Source organism: Plectropomus leopardus, chromosome 2 (genome assembly GCF_026936395.1).
Source record: "Plectropomus leopardus strain MGB_pleo_1.0 chromosome 2, ASM2693639v1, whole genome shotgun sequence".
NCBI classification, from domain to species: domain Eukaryota; kingdom Metazoa; phylum Chordata; class Actinopteri; order Perciformes; family Serranidae; genus Plectropomus; species Plectropomus leopardus.
Window position 1 is genome coordinate 33,785,712 of NC_142177.1, and position 17,155 is coordinate 33,802,866.

Consider the following 17,155-nt stretch of genomic DNA (forward strand, 5'->3'; position numbering starts at 1 on the left):
GCAGTGCTGTATTTCTCAGCCACTTCAGCACTGAGCTCATTTTCTGTTAGATTAGATTAGATTTATTTCGCACATATTAAAAACGTTAATGGTATACATCTTAAGAAAAGGAGACATGCAGGGGAAACCCAAAAAAACCCTTAAGGGGCTTGACAATTGGGGTTCCCCACAAAACTATCAAACAGTACATACAATCTCTTAACATCAATCAAAACCAATTATAAAATTGCTTAAAAAAAGTCTATGATAAATACATAAATAAGAAGGGACAGGCAGAAATAATAGAAAGTATAATAGAAGAAATAATCATGACAAGAGAAAGAAGAAAAGGTAAACATGAAAACACACACACACACCGTGTTGGGCTAATGTTGTAGTAGAATATTTTTCACAGATTTTTTAAAATAATAAAAGAGACAGTCTAACCTGGTTTGGAGTAAATTAATGACATATCTTGGAGCCTCTTAATATGATACTAAATAAAGATGAAGTGGTTCATGATTGGTGCTCAGATGTTAGAGGGTAACTTTGGTGTTTTTTAACCAGGACCTTATTTTCCCACGTTTTGTGTCTATAAGTGACCAACTGCAACAGCAGTCATTAAAATTGGTCCAGCATTAATTAAGAGGACTGAAGCCAGCAGCAGCGAAACAGGCTGCAATGTAATCACTTGGAGCAATTATGCACCGTCAACTCACGTGCACTAAAAGTGCTTGTTTTTGACACAGACAGGCTCAGATTGTTGTGTCTGACAACTTATGGAAAGGATCCTACAAAGACAGACCTTTTTGTTAAAGAAAAACATGGTACATAGAACATCAGAAATCACTAGGATCTATGAAATGTACAAAGCCAGGCAACAGAAGAAAGGCCTCAAGATTTTAAAGGTCCCCTCCCACCCTGCTAACGGCCTCTTTAACCTCCTCACCTCTAATAAAGACTGAGAGGCACTGAGACAAGAACCAGATTTCAGAACAGTACATATGCTGGAGTCGTCCGCCTCGTCAATAATATGAATCTGGCACTTTAGGCTGTAAAACTGTTTTATAATGCACTGATATGTACTTTATCTGATTTTACTGCCAATTCCCCCACAGGTGCTGCTGTTTTTATTATTTCATTCTTTTAATGGTTTGGATTTCATTTATTTATTTGTTTTTGTCCTTGTTAGGTATTTGGAGTGAGCGTGTCTTTTGTCTGTGTGCGGAGCTCACTGAAACAAATTCCCATCGAATACTTCGATATGGTGATGAAGTATTGAATCTCGAAAAGATCGCTAAACCAACCAGACTCCATTTAAATAAACAAAAATTGTATCATCTTAAAACACACAACGTCAACAAAAATAAAATAAAACTCACAAAAAAACTCATGATTTGTCTTTCCACTTTCTCAGTCACCAACTCTGGTTTGGTTCATAAAAACCCTTAATTCAGCCAGTTAGGTGGGTAAACATGCTGACTCCATACATGCTAAAATTACTGTTTATTTGAATGGAGTCTGGGGGTTTGGCGATGGTGATTTCAGTGCCGTTTCTGGTTAAACAAAACAGATTTTTTTTTACAAAAAGGTCTATCTCTGTAGTCATGTTTTCCATAATGTTGTCACTTACATTAAAAATCGGAGTCTGTCAGTGGCAAAAACAAGCACTGATAGCAGACGTAAACTGATGACGCCCTGAGTGGTGACATTGCCGTGTGTTTTTCTGCTGCCGGCTGCAGCACTCTTTGGGTGTATGCCCGCTATACGCGACCAGACTCCCGCTCCAAATCACTCTGTATTGGAAGTGACAGATTTCTCGTACAAAGCATGCTGGGATACCTGCGACTCGAACCAAGCTGGCGGTGTGAGGAGAGGGTGTGACAGTTTAAAAAATTCAAAGGGTGCAAACATCGAAACAGCCACTCAAGCTGCAGCTCTAGTGACTTTTCGAACAGCTCTGTATAAATCCAGAAAATAATGAAGTGAAACTTTCTCTGGTAGAGAAGCGGGCGGTGGATTGTGGATGGATACAAGGGACCAGTGGGGCAGGATGGGCACGAATTGAGGCGAATTGGTCGCGTATAGTGTGCCTGCAGCCTCTCTCAGTATTGAAAGAATTCTTCCCATTGTTCATTTAGACACAAAAACATGGGAAAATAGAGAGCAGGTTGAAAAATACCAGTGTTATCCTTTAATGCCTCCGTAAAGCTTCAGCTGGAAAACCTCCTGAGAAAGACATAAACAACTTCTTTCTCCCACCTTTTCTTTTGCTGCTTTCTTTGTATCCGAGTCCATCCAGCTCACATACTTCAGGCCTTCCTCAAACGCCTGTTTAATCTCAGCGACCATGTCCTCAGCCTGAGGCACAGAGACAGGAAGAAAAAAGTCACAAAAGCGCATCATCTCCCACAGCAGGAGTTTGTTAGGGAAGGACTTTGCTTACAATGGCCTTGCTGTCCTCGGCAAAGGTGGCTTTGACAAACATGGCTCCAAGAGCGAAGCCCAGGGCGCTGTCTGTGTCGCTGACGCACAGCTTCCAGCGGGGAGTGCAGCTCTGCAACATCAAATGGACACATCAAGACATGTTGGAAAAAATGCATCCTGATTGTTAGAGAACTGTGTGTCACATTTGGCTCAACACGTTTCGTCTGCTTTGGTTAGTCACTTCTGTTTCCCAGAATGAACGTAACAAACCTCACAGGGCGTGGGTGGACTTGTACCATTCAGCTTTGGGTGATGTGTGTAGGTTGAGAATTGTAGTAATTGTGCAACAATAACAAATTGAAAGTAAGACAGTGAGTGTGTTTTCATTAAGCCTATTTCTCCTGCAGAGCCCTGAGATAGTTTGGCCAGTCTGTTCCTGCTTCACGCCCAGTGCATGCTGGGATAGGGGTCCCCTAACGCCTGGAACACACTAGCAGTGCGTGAGCATCGCCACACCTGTTTTTTTTTTTTTTTTTTTTTTGGGCTCCCGTGATAACAAGTCAGAGCAGCCACACTGCCTGCGTTTCAGTTGCCTGTCAGCAGCGGCACATTTAGAGAAATGGAGGCTCACAGATTTTTCCCGTGTGCCGCAGACAATTGTCAAAAAATAAACAGTGAAAATTTGACAATTATATGGACTCTATATCACCTATATTACAGTTTCAATGTCTTTATTTGTCAAAGGGAGGAGGACTTTTAAATATATCTGTTTTACTCAAACTCTCCGGCTTACGTTTCAAAATAAAAGTCCTCTGACAACATCTCTGTTGACAGAATCCCATCAGTTGTAGACACAAGGCATTTTATTTTGAAACATTTGCCAGACCGTGCTGTTGACCATGCAGGAGCTTGCATGACTTCATAAATTATGAAAGTTAGAAATTCCAGTATTGTAACAACACTTTTCAACATAAGGAAATAAAAAGACATCAATACGAAACTATATCATCATAGTTTTTAGGCTTTTGGGATATGTACAATCTTTTACGTACAAATTTTGTCTGGCCTCAGTTCGGCATTGTTGTTTGGCTCTTTTAGTCATGTTGCCTCTTCAAGAAACCCTTCATGCTTCTGCTTTGCCCTGTAAACTCAGTTTTTAAGTGTGCTATATAAATACAGTTCTTATCATTATTATTATCATTATTACTGATAAAGAAGTCTTTTGCATTTCTTCTTCTTTTTTGAACAGATTAAATCCAATGAGGTATGAGGTAAGATCCATCTATTGAGAGAGAGCGGTCGTGATCTTCTTGAGAAATGTGTGACCTCTGTGCTCGGTGCTCTCGAGGCAAAGCTGAGCTGTTATCTGTCTGTGCGCTGAGGGACACAGTGTTCTGTCCAAAGGACAGAGTGGTGGTTTTTGTTTTATCACAATGACAACAATCAGGACACACAAGTATCATGTTTACAGTCATAACTGAAGCAATGCAAGCAAACTGGCCAACAGAGAGGACAGATTTCAGCAGGGAACACAGATATATTCTGATTTTCAAAGAGCCGTTTCACACAGTATTGTAAAAAATATTGTAAAATAGCATACTCTATTGCGGATGGGAATTGAGAATCGGTCACAAATTATCCAAATCCATCTGAACTGAACTGTATGACTTAAAGCTTATCAATTCCTTTTGATAAGACCAGAAGGAGAGCACACATTAAAACCTTTACACTGGCTGCCTGTTAGCTTTCGCATTGATTTTAAAATTCTTTTATTAGTATATAAGGCACTGCATGGCCTCCCACAAGACTACGTCTCAGAGATGCTTTTAGTTTATGAACCACAAAGGCACCTCACATCCTCCGACTCTGTTTTTAGCTGCACAACTAAAACATTTAGTGATTCTGTTTTTAGCTTTTACACCCCAAAATGCTGGAACAGCCTGCTGGAGGATCTGGAAATATTGATACAAAAACTAAAAACCTATCTTTGTGTGTCTTACCAGCACAATTTTTTAGGTTTATACTATACTTTATTATTTTTTGCTTATTTCATCTGTTGTTTGTGTTTTTGTTTCTTCAATCAAACTGTAAAGCACTTTGATTTTCATTTGATTTGTTTGAAAGGTGCTATATAAATAAAATTTGATTGATTTTATTGATACTGGCACGTTTTTCTTACAGTTGCACATTACAAAACACTAGCATGATGCTAAAACATCTTTCTAGCAACATGGGCTTAAATTTCAGGAATGCCATGTATTTTACACTCTATGCACAAACCGCGCAGCACCGAGGGTAAATATCCTTTTTAAAATAATACCAGTGTCATGCCTTTTTTTCTACTCTGTTTCTGTTCTGTGTTCAGACTCAGAAATAATAAAAAAGTTGCATGATGCCAAAAACCTCTTTAGGCCTAATTTTTCCCCCCAGTGAAAACTGATCAGAAACTAATAAAGGATAATAAAGAATTGGACCAATAAGCAGAACTGATAATGGCATTGGTGTCAGTAAAACCATATCAATGCCCATCCCTACACTCTAGTTGTGCAAGCTAAAACTTAGATTAAGCTCGCAAACATAAACATTTGATTGCAAATTAGCTTACTTGTGTTCATTTTTTTTACTTTTTCCTGGAAATTTAGCATTTTTGTCATCACTGTCTTTACTCACATTTACAAAAGATTGCAAGACACAAACACGCGAATGCATCTAATATCTATTTTCAACAGTCGTGTCTCCATCTATCTTGGAACAATGGCTTATCATCTAAACTTTATGAACAAAACGTCACACTAAAGCCGCTAATCCACTGAGTGACAAACAGTCCCTATATAAAAAGAAGTTATTATCAGGTGAGAGGAAGGGCGAGGACATATGGGGCTGCATGTATACACAGATAGGGAGGACACAAGGTCGGACTGAGGAAATGAGGAGTGCTCTGAGCAAGCAAACAACGAGTCGTAAATGCGTGCACAGAGGCACAGATGGAAAAACAGACTCGGCTGCACTCTCACATAAAACAGACAATCAAAGAAAGTTTGGGGTTTGTTATTACAGCTTGACCCCAGTTAAAAACCAGGCGGAGGGAACAGGATCCTGCTGAGATAAGGGCTGGGGGTCACCGGAGCCTCCCCACTCTGACTGTTACTCACTGAGGAAAGTGAAAAACCTGCAGCCTGGTCAGTTTAATGCACACGTGGACAAGATTCATGTCACTGTCTGATTATGTTTGTATTTAAAGTCTCAGCTCGCTGTTATTATATTGCTTTTTTTAAACATTATGCAACATAATGGGAGATGATATTGTGATATATTGCCATTTATTAACTTTTTTTCAACTGCAAATCATGTCCCCAAAGGAAAAAAACACTGTCAACATCTGTTTTATCTAATAAAAAGTTTCTTTGCAGCAAAATGTATCGCTTAATCAACTGAAATTATCATTCTAGTAAGTTACCAAAAGTTTAACCCTTTGAAACCTGGATCAACATCATTTTTCTTGTGCTGCTGTGAGTTGCCTTTCACAAGTATTTTCACTTTTGAACCCTGAGCAATTTGGTTGGATTTCTCTCAAAAACATGGGAAAAAGACAGGGTTACTTTATTACTTTTTTTTAAAGCTAGGGAAAAATGTCAAGGGAAACTATAATTATAATGATCATAATTACATATTTAAAATTATGTTACAGAATAATTAGAATTTTCAATAATTTTTTATTTCATTCTGTCATTCCTTAATTTCTTTCTTACCTACTAATTTTGGGGTATAATCTACTTTAATTTCTAATGACCTTCTTTCAGATAATCAAGCCATTTTGCCCTGGTTTCAAAGGGTTAATTTGCAATATTAATAATATATTAAAAAATCGATACTATGCTGTATATATTAACTGGTTGGAGCATTTTAAGCCCACATTATGGACGGGATCTATAGATTTAAAACATTTCTTTCTTTCTCAGCACAAATGTTTGTATTTTACTTTTCATTTGTGGAAATAAACTTATTTAGACAGGTTTATTCAGGCAGCACATTCAACTGAAATATTATCGACATTGCAAAATGGCCAAGAGCAATACCAAAATAGCAGGAGCCGCATTATTTGTGAAGGTAAAATTTGTCAAAGCACTCCATTACAAATAAAGCATTGTGATGCTTCAGAGATGCCCTGGCCAGTAATCATATTCCAGACATAAGAGAACATGCTTGTTTGGTACAGATCCCAACAAAATTCACATCGTTTTATATTTTTCCAGTAAAAAAGAAATGCAAAAATGACCATTTCCCTTCAGTTACTCTTACAGCAATTGCAATATCTGTCAAAACAATCGCAATACGATATTTCTGCATATCGTGCAGCACTAGATCTGATTATTTTTTGGACACTGAATCAGCTACATGCAATAAGATTTTTCTTCATTCAACCATAATGCTGTTTCAGACCGAGGTCTTTGTCACGCACGCGCGCAAACCACAGTCACACATAAAGGCCAAGAAATCTGGTTTGTCCAGCAGAAATGTGGCTTCGTTTGGCAGATTTCTCTTTTAAATCTCTTACCCTAATTAAGAAAAACATGTTTCTGATTTACTTTAAGTTTAGGAAACATTAACATTAAAGCCAACATAAGGTGCTGACTCATTATTTAAATTTTTTTTCTACCATTTTGTCACAATGCTCCTCTGTTCTAAATTTCCATTTTTCTGCATTCGGTTACAATGAATCCTCTGTCGAGTGTGACACACAAGAACAGGAGGTCAAGTAAAAAGCTCTCTAAATCAAGCTGCTTGGCTTTGGGCCACTTCCTCTGCCAGAATATACTTGTCGTCTAAAAAGCCAAACAAAAATGCAGAAAGAAAATAACAAAACCGCTACTTGGATATTTGTATCCAGTTCACAAATGTTTTAAAAATACTTTATTTGCACCAGGGTTTTATTTTCCCCACTTTTTTATCTGCTTAGTCCCTTCTCTGTGTGTAAACGTACTGTGTGTAAATTTAATTTCATTGTTTAAATGTAGTTTAAAAAGGCCGACATTTCGTCTCTCACCTTTTTGGTTCCGTACATGACCTCGAGGAAGCGCTGCTCGGCATCCTGGAACCTCTCGTCCAGAATGGACACCATCTTCCTCACCACCTTCATTATCATGTAGTTGTTGAGAAGGCTGAGAAAAAAAAGGAAATATCAAATTCATTGATTTGTTGCCCTTTTGAGTCCCGCCGAGTGCTCGCCATTGTTCCCTTCAGCAGGAGGATTTGTGCGTGTATGTATTATGTAAACATGAACAGACATAGTGACATAAAGCCTGAATTTGATGCTTGAATGGAAAAACTATGTGTCTGACCTTTTGTTTGTTTTGGTTATGAGCTCAGACACTTGCTGGAGGTATTCTTTGGCATAAACAACCACCGGCTCGGACTCGTTGAGCGGCACAGGAGAAAACACTTCTGTGAGGTACGGCATCCAGTCCACTGCAGGAACCAGCGTCTGCGGGGACACAGATAACACACACACACACACACACACACACACACACACACACACACACACACACACACACACAAACACTGAGACAGAGTTTGATACACAAATAGAAGAAAACTGTTTCTTTACAGTCCCACATCATGACGATTAGCATTTAGGGACTGTTTGTTTTGTATGAGAGAGCAGTGTAAAACAGGAAGCCACTTCAAATATTTTTTTTGAAGCACTAGAGAGGGACTTATGTTTTTAAATTTGGATTTGGGGAGGTGACATACAATTTTAAATGGTTGTATTTTGTATTTCATCTAAAACCATCTCAACCCCCATACCCATCGATGGGTTTGATAGGCATGTTTTCTTTAAAAATCACCAGAATCAAACCATTTATCATCAAAAATATCAAAAATTGTAAAGGTAGTAATTATTGTTAGATTTTAAAATTTCAGATAATCCTTGAACACAACATGTGTGATAAACACTTCCAACAGGAAGCATAACTAAATCTAACATTAAAATAGTGATATTTCGTCAAAATGACTTAATTCTACATGTCTCTCAAAAAAAATTTGGAAAAAAAAATCAAAAATTAAATTCTGCGCTCCTGCATGCGTGCCAATATTGAAAACAAAAGGCAAGTCGGCACTCGGCTCGTGATGCTCAAAGTGCCAGAAAATACATTGTATTTACAAATGTTTTTTGGGTGTTTTGAGCACCACAAGCAGAGTGCCATCTAGTTACATTATATCGGAGAGGAGGCAGACATCTGTACAGGCACAGGCAATATGGACCCTCTGAAAGAATATCCTAAAAAAATATACTGATCTCGCTTCGATCGCTGCAAAGAAGTGCATTTAAATCCACTGGAAATCTGATCACCCTCCTACATTATTACATTGGTTAAATGAATTCTGAAGCTACATCTCATTAGATAAAATCTACTACAACACAAGATATAAGAGTCAGGACATTTTTAAAATATGGCAACCACATCTAGATTTTATGGCAAGAAGAGCAGCTTTAGCTACTATTTACTGATAATGTGTGTTATAATACATTTGCTGTTCATGGCTATGTATGTTATTGTTTACATCTCCGGTGCCATTGTGATGTAATATTGCACAGCTTTTTTTCCTCTTCCTTTTTATTATTTATGTTTTTTTTTCTTTACTGTGTTTATTTTGTCTCTTATACATGAATGTTAAATTATTATTATTATTAATTAATTCATTTTCTTTGTTTTTTTCTTTAGTTTAACACTTTAACATCACGGGGTAGAGGGAGGTTGTGCAGAGTGGGGTCGGGTGGGTGGAGGAAAGTGGGCATAATGGTCTCATGAACTGTCATCTGTCTATTTCTGTTAAATCAAATAAAACACACAAAAAAAGGAAAAAATGATGTCTCTACAGCCGATATCTCGAACACTCTATAACTCACATCAACAAGCTAGGTAAAAGGGAAAAATATGTCTCTTTGATTTTGGGCTGAACTGTTCCTTTAAGTGCTGTATATTGCTGTTGTCTAAAGGAGACACTCACTGTCAGATCTTTGGCCTCCATCTTGTGGTAGATGAGCTCCTCGTCCCTCCTCTCCTCCTGAGGGACTGTGATGTTGGCCAGGGTGGTTTCAAAATCCACGATCTCCTCCATCAGCGTCCGAGACTTCTCCTCGGAGCCTCCCAGGAGAACCCCCAACTCCGTCAGGAAGGTGAGGTATGCAGTCAGATACTGCAGAGGACAAGCAGGCAGCACAGTGAGGTGGAGAGAAGAGGGGTGTGTATTTGGGAAAAAGTTCAATTAGGAAAATAATCCTAAACTATGCGAACACAAGCAAGAGTTTTCCCCTGAAGCGGAAATATTTCTCTTTTAATATTTGTTGACTTTCTTTGCAAAACATCTGCGATAAGCCTTTGGGTTTTTTCATAACTAAATTGCAAGTCATGTTTTTATTCCAGATCTGGATTTGATGACTTGATTTAAGCTTTAATATATTTTAAAAGGGGGCTCCGTTATTTTTTTGTTTTATCTCATTTTTGCAGATTGTCTTCCTGATGTATTCAAATCCAAAAATTCAAATTTTAGTTGATGTGTGTTTTAGCCTCAAAATGCTATTTTCTAAAACCCCTCTTAAACTATACCCCACCTGACCTGACGTAGGATTCTGCACGATGTTGTTGCTGCAAATAAACATACATACTGCCGATTCCGAGAGTCACATGATAACATAAACTTAACCCTCGACTGGACCAGCAACTCCTAATGAGCTGTGAGGGAAAATGACTGTTTCTGTCAGTGAAGGCTGGTGGCTTTGAATATAGTCTAGATAGCATCTTCAGTTCCCCATCGGAAAAAGACGTCACGCTTAAGTGGCACAATAATCTAAATACAGCAAACACTGAAACGATTTTGGTGATCCTATTTTTTAGGTGTCCAAAATGAGCTTTGGTCTACAGCCACCACACTCTTTTAACAGAAACAGTATTTCTGCTCTGCAAGACACGAGGAGTTACAAGCAGGGTTCATACATATTTTTGCCAATAATTTTCCATGACTTTTTCATGCCTTTGAGGCAAATTTTAATGACCACACAGTGTTTTCCCTGGGATTTTTTCCCCCAGCAGCAATGCTCAAGTGCATGAGTTTAATTCTGCAGCGCCGGCTGATATTCAGTGTGTCTGCTGACATGAGAAGGGCTTGAAGCTGTAACTGTGGTTACAGTCTGACCTAACCCACGCAGAGAACGACATAAAGTCAAGTAACGTGACTGATCTGCTAAAACATTAACACATGTACAGTATATTCTGTTATATAGCTATTTATGAGGCACATTACCACAACTTTTTTCAACATTCTTTGGGTTTATTTATTTTTAAAAAACCTTTACAGGCCTGGAAATTGCTATGTTTTAAAAATTACATGATCTTTCCAGGTTTTTCAGACCGTGCGGACCCTGTACTAGATTGCATTGCTCAGTTTAGGGAAACAGTAGCTCAGTCTGTCAATGCTTTGTTGGGGAACCAGAGGGTTGCGGTTCAAGTCCCTATACGGACCAAACACGGAGTGTGGACTGGTAGCTGGAGAGGTGCCAGTTTATGATCCTGTGCTCTTAAGCAAGGCACCAAACCCCCAACTGTTTGAGGCGCCTGTCCATGGGCAGCCCCCTCATTATGACATCTCTCCATGAATGCATATATATATATGTATAGTGCCACAGGGATGACGTTTTTCTGTTTGCCAACCCAGAAGTTAACGTTGCCCTGGTTCCCTTGTCAAAAAACCTATTGGATTTTTCCATGGGATTTTGAATCTTTGCAGAAAATAATCTCTGTGGTGTACAAACGTTTATGAAACTTGCATGTTTAGTAAGATAATCGTTACAAATGAATACAAAGTAGCCTAATGCTTTCTTTCTATTTTCCCGAGTGCTCCGGTCTGTGAGCGTGCTGACTACCATCGTACTGTAGGTAATACGCCGACTGTGGATCTATAACTGTGTTTATAGTACAGATGCAGCATTATTTTGAATCTTGATGTGTCTTCACCTGGTTACATAAAGGCTTACTTTTTCTCACTCTTCATACTCACACTGTCAGAGACCCGTGTGTGTGCGTGTGTGTGTGTGTGGGGGTAATCTACATCACTGCTTTTTGATAATGGCTGAGTGGGAGTTTCCGTTTTAAAAACACGGAAAAAGAACACGGATGGAGCCACCCTTTGACTTTGACCGTCCAGCTCTGAACACACCTAACCCCTGTGGAACCAGCCCACGGTACCTTTTCATTTGCTGTTTTGTTGAGGTAGTAATCCCGCGAAGGTAGCCCCAGGCTGGACTGATCCACCTGGAGTCAAGACAAACATCCTGTGATTTTCAGTTTCAACACTCACAAACAACCTTTTGTTTTCATTCCTGCGTTGCCAGCATGCGGGCTAAAAGTAGAAGCTCGCAAAAGATCATATCTGTCCGATTTGTAACGGTCTCATGACACCATGTAAAGGAATGAACTCTCATGTCAAACTGTGCGCATGAAACCAAGAACAGCGTGATAACGAGTGGATTGTCCCCAGAATATCAGCACAGATAATACGTCTTCTGAGTGAAGCCTGTAATAGCTGCTGGTGCTGGAGGGAATTTGATGTAAGACTTTAGGATCAGAATCAGAAATACTTTATTGATCCCCGAGGGGAAACTGAGGTTCACTACAGACGCTCTGATGTCAAGTACAGAGAATTATAGAAAGTAGAAATAAGTACCAGCACAAAGTATGTAAAAATATAAAAGTAGCTATAAAACACAGTAATAATAGAAACAATTAGCACTGGTATGTGAATATTTAAATATTACAAATATGTATAATGTGGTCAGTGTGTAAAGTTTGTAAGATTATAAAGATAAAATAGAAAAACAGTAATAGTAAGACACAATTAGCTCTATTATGTAAATATTTAAAATGATAAATATGTATAATGTGCTGAGTGTGCAAGTGTGTAAAAATATTAAACCATGTGCCTTATGCTACAATGCAAAGTATAAAAGAGAACATGTGGGCATGATGCAACAATGTACAACACTATATATATATATATATATATATATATATATATATATATATATATATATATAATCATTGTACCAACTATTGGAGTGTAGACAGTGTATAAAGAATTACTGCACATTAAAATCGTACATTTGAAATATAATAAATAAATTATGGAAATATAATTAAAGATGGGTGAAAGTGTCGGTCTACTGACTGTCAAACACTCAAAGGGCGTTAAACAAGAAGACTTTTTTAAAATTGGTTCAAGTTGGTTAAAGTTTCTAAGCTATAAATGTATGATTTTAGATAAATACATGACTATCTGACTGTCTCACCTGGATGATGTTACTGCTGGAGTTTTTTGAGTCGGTGCTGACAAACACTGTGAAGAAAGGCGAAGTGCGAAAGTTGGCCGACACCATACGCAAAACTTCCTGGAAGTTGTCCTTGTCCCAGGGTTCGGTCAGGGCCCATCCTCCTATCTGAAACAGGCAGCGTTTAGTCAGACACTCAAAGACTGCTGGACACGAGGAAATTGTTTCTATTTAAAAAAATAAATTACAAATAACGATTGTTTGATGTTTGACCACTTTGGAAAATAATCCCACCTGTGTGATGAGCTCCTGAAGTGGCTTGGCTCCCAAATCTTCAATCTTGGCCTCGTTCATGCAGGCGTGATAATATCTCTGGGCCTTTTCCTCTGCCTTACTCAGACCTTTCATCGTTGTGTTCTCTGCAAAATAATATGATACAAGATTAATTACATGCATGAAAAGCAAACTGGCTCCGCAGTGCTGGAAAATGAGACAAAAAAAACACAGTACACCTTTTCCTGGGGTGAAGGCAGCTGAGGACACAGAGCTGCAGTAACACAATAAAACGTACCTAATAAATGCTTCATTACGAGCATGTTGTGCTCCCAGAGGTTGCTGAAAGGACCCCAGCGGGACTTGCCCTCAGGGAGCGGGTTGTTCTTCATCCAGCCCCCACAGGCAAAGTCGTAGAAGTCGTGGCAGGGGTCTACGGATCGGTCCAGGGCTCCGATGACCGTACTGGCCACAGTGATGCACGGCTCTGTTACACATAGGCCCGGGTGAGCTGCAGGGGAAAAGATATTTTTGAAAAACATGATTAGTTCATGACTTACAGTCCATATGGTCTAGTGGTTAAAATTCTCGTTTTTTTCCCAGGTTGTTAGAGTCCGACTCCCCGTGTGGGAATCACTCTTCAGGCCATTATGACATCACTCGCACTTTTATATACTTTTAATTACTGTTTTACAATTGTTTATACCTCTGTATATCATTATGCACAGTGTTTAATGGGAACCCACCAGGCCAAAAAAATGTTTTCTATCGAAGCCAAAAATAACTCAAAAAAATTTCAAAGTCATTCTGAAATCAGTGATGGGGAGAGTCGTCTCTGCATTTAGCGGTTACTTTCAGTTTTGCCCATCTAAACACACCTGGAGCCGCAACCAACAACAGAGCGTAGACGAGGAAAGACAGGCGAAGGGAACCTTGACAGTAATTATGGAGGCAAATTTACACTTTACTTTTACTTTTCATTTTTCAAACCGGACACTATTTTCCCATGTTTTTGTGTCTAAATGACCGACGGAGTCAACCATTTTTGAAACGGGTCCAGTGCTGAGAGATCTTTTAGCCTTCAACACTTGATCCAGTTCTTTTCATGCATCCACGACCAAAACAAGCAGATCAGCAAAAAGGAAGAAAAAAACGTTTAATTTCTCCGTAGGGTCCTTTCCGCAATGCTGTAAAACACTTCTAATAATCAGAGAATATTAGTTGCAAAATCAAACACTTTGGTGGTAGGAAACTGCCCGTAGGGTTAACACTGCAGCCTGTTTCGCCAAGACAGCAGCAGCGCCCTCATAACATACCGCCTTTTTTAAGTTTCCCTATAAATGTTGTTGTGAACGCCATGTGTGTCAACCGAGTCAATTTCATCAACATTAAGAGTAACGTGATGAAACTATGACCCTGGACATTAACTGTCAACCTTTGGGAAACACTGAATATACATTTACTACATTTCTGTTTACACTAATTTACATTGTTAGAATTCGAGCTTGTTTTTACCCGTGTGACCCTACTTTTTTTTTTTTTTTTAATCATTGCCAGCGACTGCTCCTCTGTATCTGTCGTGCATATGATAAATGCAGGACTTGAACTCGAGAGAGTTCACTTTTAAACCCTCTGCTTCTGGAGACCGCAGTGGGAAAACCTGAAATATTTCATGCTAGGACATCCAAATATATGTATGCATGTGATTTTTCAGACCATCTGGAAACTGTTATTTTAGGGAAGATGAGGAGAAGAAGTCACAGCCAAGATAACTAACCTGGATGGAATTTCTTTCCTTGTAAAAATCCTTTATAAATAATTAGCTGAAATGTGAGGCCTGATGATCTTGTCTTTGTGGGAGTCAATGTCACACATTAACTACAGCCAACTCATTGTGCAACTGTCTGACTAACAAGTAGATGAGACAGATTACCAGATAAACGTTCAGGAGCCTGGATGCATTAATCTAAATGTCCAAAAACTGAAGTTTACTTTGCTTTTAAAGGGAATTTAACTGGCCTGTAGATAAATGTCATTGATTCTTTGTGAGTTTTATAGAATATTATCAAGTGAAACTGATTGGAGGAGCAGCGCAGGAGGTTTTTCGGCACTCTGTGATACTTCTTAAAGTCTAAACACAAATGCTGTTTCACAGGAAAAGCTTTATAAAAACAAAGAAATTGTTTAGAGAAGTGCAAGTGCGACTACAATTCCAGGGAACGAGTCACCTCTAACACTTACTGTAAAGACCTCCACCCATATAAGGTACGAAACAGAGACGGAGACAAAGTTACGAGCAGCGATGAGGTTAGTACCCAGAGGAGAATTCATCCTTGTTCCTTTTATTATTTCAAAGTGTGATCTGACATGCGGTTCTGAATGGGAGGAAGTGGCATTAGGTTTCCCATGGTGAATTTGAGGAAACCGGCACAGATGAGACGCCGCCTGGATGTGATGGCAAATCCACAAGCCCTTTTTCCATAATGAACAAGCTCAGGGGAGAGATTTAGAGTTGTTTTTAGGCAGCTTAGCTGAAGGTGTGGCTTCAGTTTAAAATAATAAACCACATAAACTGTATTAAACGGCACAGGCCTGTTAGTTTTTAGGCTGGAGAGACAGATGAGAAAAATCCTGGGCACCTCTTCAGTCAATGTGGACTTTAGTTTTATTTTGAATTCAGTAACTTTTATTTTCATTTACTTTCATTTAAAAAAATATTTTTATCTTTATAAACAAAAAGTAGTGACCGTATCAGGAATAGTTTGACATTTTGAAAATGTGATTATTTGCTTTCTTCCTGAGAGATAGATGATATCACGATGGATACCACACTCATGTCTGTACTAAGGCTGTCACCATGTACTGGTACTGATGATGAATATGACATTTAAAAATGGAATATTGTTATCATGTTAACAATACACATATAATAATACTGTGAAAATTACACAGCACCTCTGAAATAACTTTAGTTTCTTTCAGTTCTCCTTTTGTATTCCTCCTTAAATGCAATTTGGTTGCCTGTTCACTATCAATTTAGTGTAATTCCTCTTTTTGTACACTTTTACACAGTTATGTTTACACACTCTCTCCAACTCCCTACAATCATATTTTGAGCTTAATTCGTTGTCAAAAAAAAAGACAAAATGAATTTAAAAAAATTAAGATCAATTTGACAGATTATTTATTTATATTTAAAAATTGCTATAGATATTGCAATAATGTCGTTATGGTGAATACTTCTGACCACAATAATTATGTAGTGAAAATCTGATATTGTGCTCGTCATAGTCAGAACAGTAAATGCAGTAGCTGGTTATCTTCGCTGTGCGTGAAGACATTAACAGTGAAAAACAGATTTCAGAAGACAGAGTCTTCCAAAAATTGACAAAACGTGGTAACAAAAACGGCCAAATCGGCCTGTTTCTTGGCCAAGAAATATTCTCGATTATAACCCTTACAACAGGGCCAATTATACTTACTGTACTAATTAAACAAATGAGATATTATGTTAATTTGTCAACTTTACAGATCCTGGTAGGTGGATTTGGTTTGTTCTAGGCAAAAAAAAGGCACAGTTGTATTTCCTGTGCTTACACTGTACAATTTGCGGCCGTTTTTAGAAATGTTGTTTTGTCATTCCAGCTCCCGCTGTACGAGTAAAACGACTGCGATTTAAGTCGAAGCTCATGATTTATGTGCTCACACCGCTGAGCCCTAAACTGAGTGCTCAACCCTGCACGTAAAATACACCATAAAAAGGTCTGTCAGCCCCTGCAGGCTGCTCTTTTCACCGCAGTCAGTAAAGACTCTTTTTAAGAATGTTTGCTAGCGGAGGTCAATTCATAATAATGAGACAGACGTCTCAACAGGAGCGTGAGAGTCAATTCCTGCAAAAACGTGTCAGTCCCAGTTTTGATCCCCTCTCTTTCTGTCACTCTCTTTCGGTCAGCAGCACCAACAAACTTCCTGAGTATCGGCTACACTGTGTGATTGATCAAGTAAGAAAAAAAGCACCTTGAGCATCAACTCGTAAATCTGCTTCAACTGAGCGAGACGCTCACAGCTCAGAAGAGGATGGTTGGTTGGCAGCTGTTTGGGAGCAACTGACAGGGTTCGGTCCTAACGTCCCACTTTGCACTGCACAGC

General features: G+C 38.7%; 1 protein-coding gene across 2 annotated transcripts in view; it reads right to left on the reverse strand.

Moving 5' to 3' along the window:
* ece1 (endothelin converting enzyme 1) overlaps positions 1 to 17,155 on the reverse strand; it is a 37,491-nt gene that overhangs the window by 6,387 nt on the left and 13,949 nt on the right. For both annotated transcript variants that reach the window (XM_042509327.2, XM_042509318.2), the window contains 9 exons: positions 13,305 to 13,517; positions 13,028 to 13,152; positions 12,755 to 12,901; positions 11,655 to 11,720; positions 9,421 to 9,609; positions 7,746 to 7,888; positions 7,451 to 7,565; positions 2,426 to 2,536; positions 2,242 to 2,340 (listed from right to left, as the gene is read on the reverse strand). In XM_042509327.2, the coding sequence (XP_042365261.2) occupies positions 2,242 to 2,340; positions 2,426 to 2,536; positions 7,451 to 7,565; positions 7,746 to 7,888; positions 9,421 to 9,609; positions 11,655 to 11,720; positions 12,755 to 12,901; positions 13,028 to 13,152; positions 13,305 to 13,517 (1,208 nt within the window). The remainder of the gene's footprint in view (positions 1 to 2,241; positions 2,341 to 2,425; positions 2,537 to 7,450; positions 7,566 to 7,745; positions 7,889 to 9,420; positions 9,610 to 11,654; positions 11,721 to 12,754; positions 12,902 to 13,027; positions 13,153 to 13,304; positions 13,518 to 17,155) is intronic.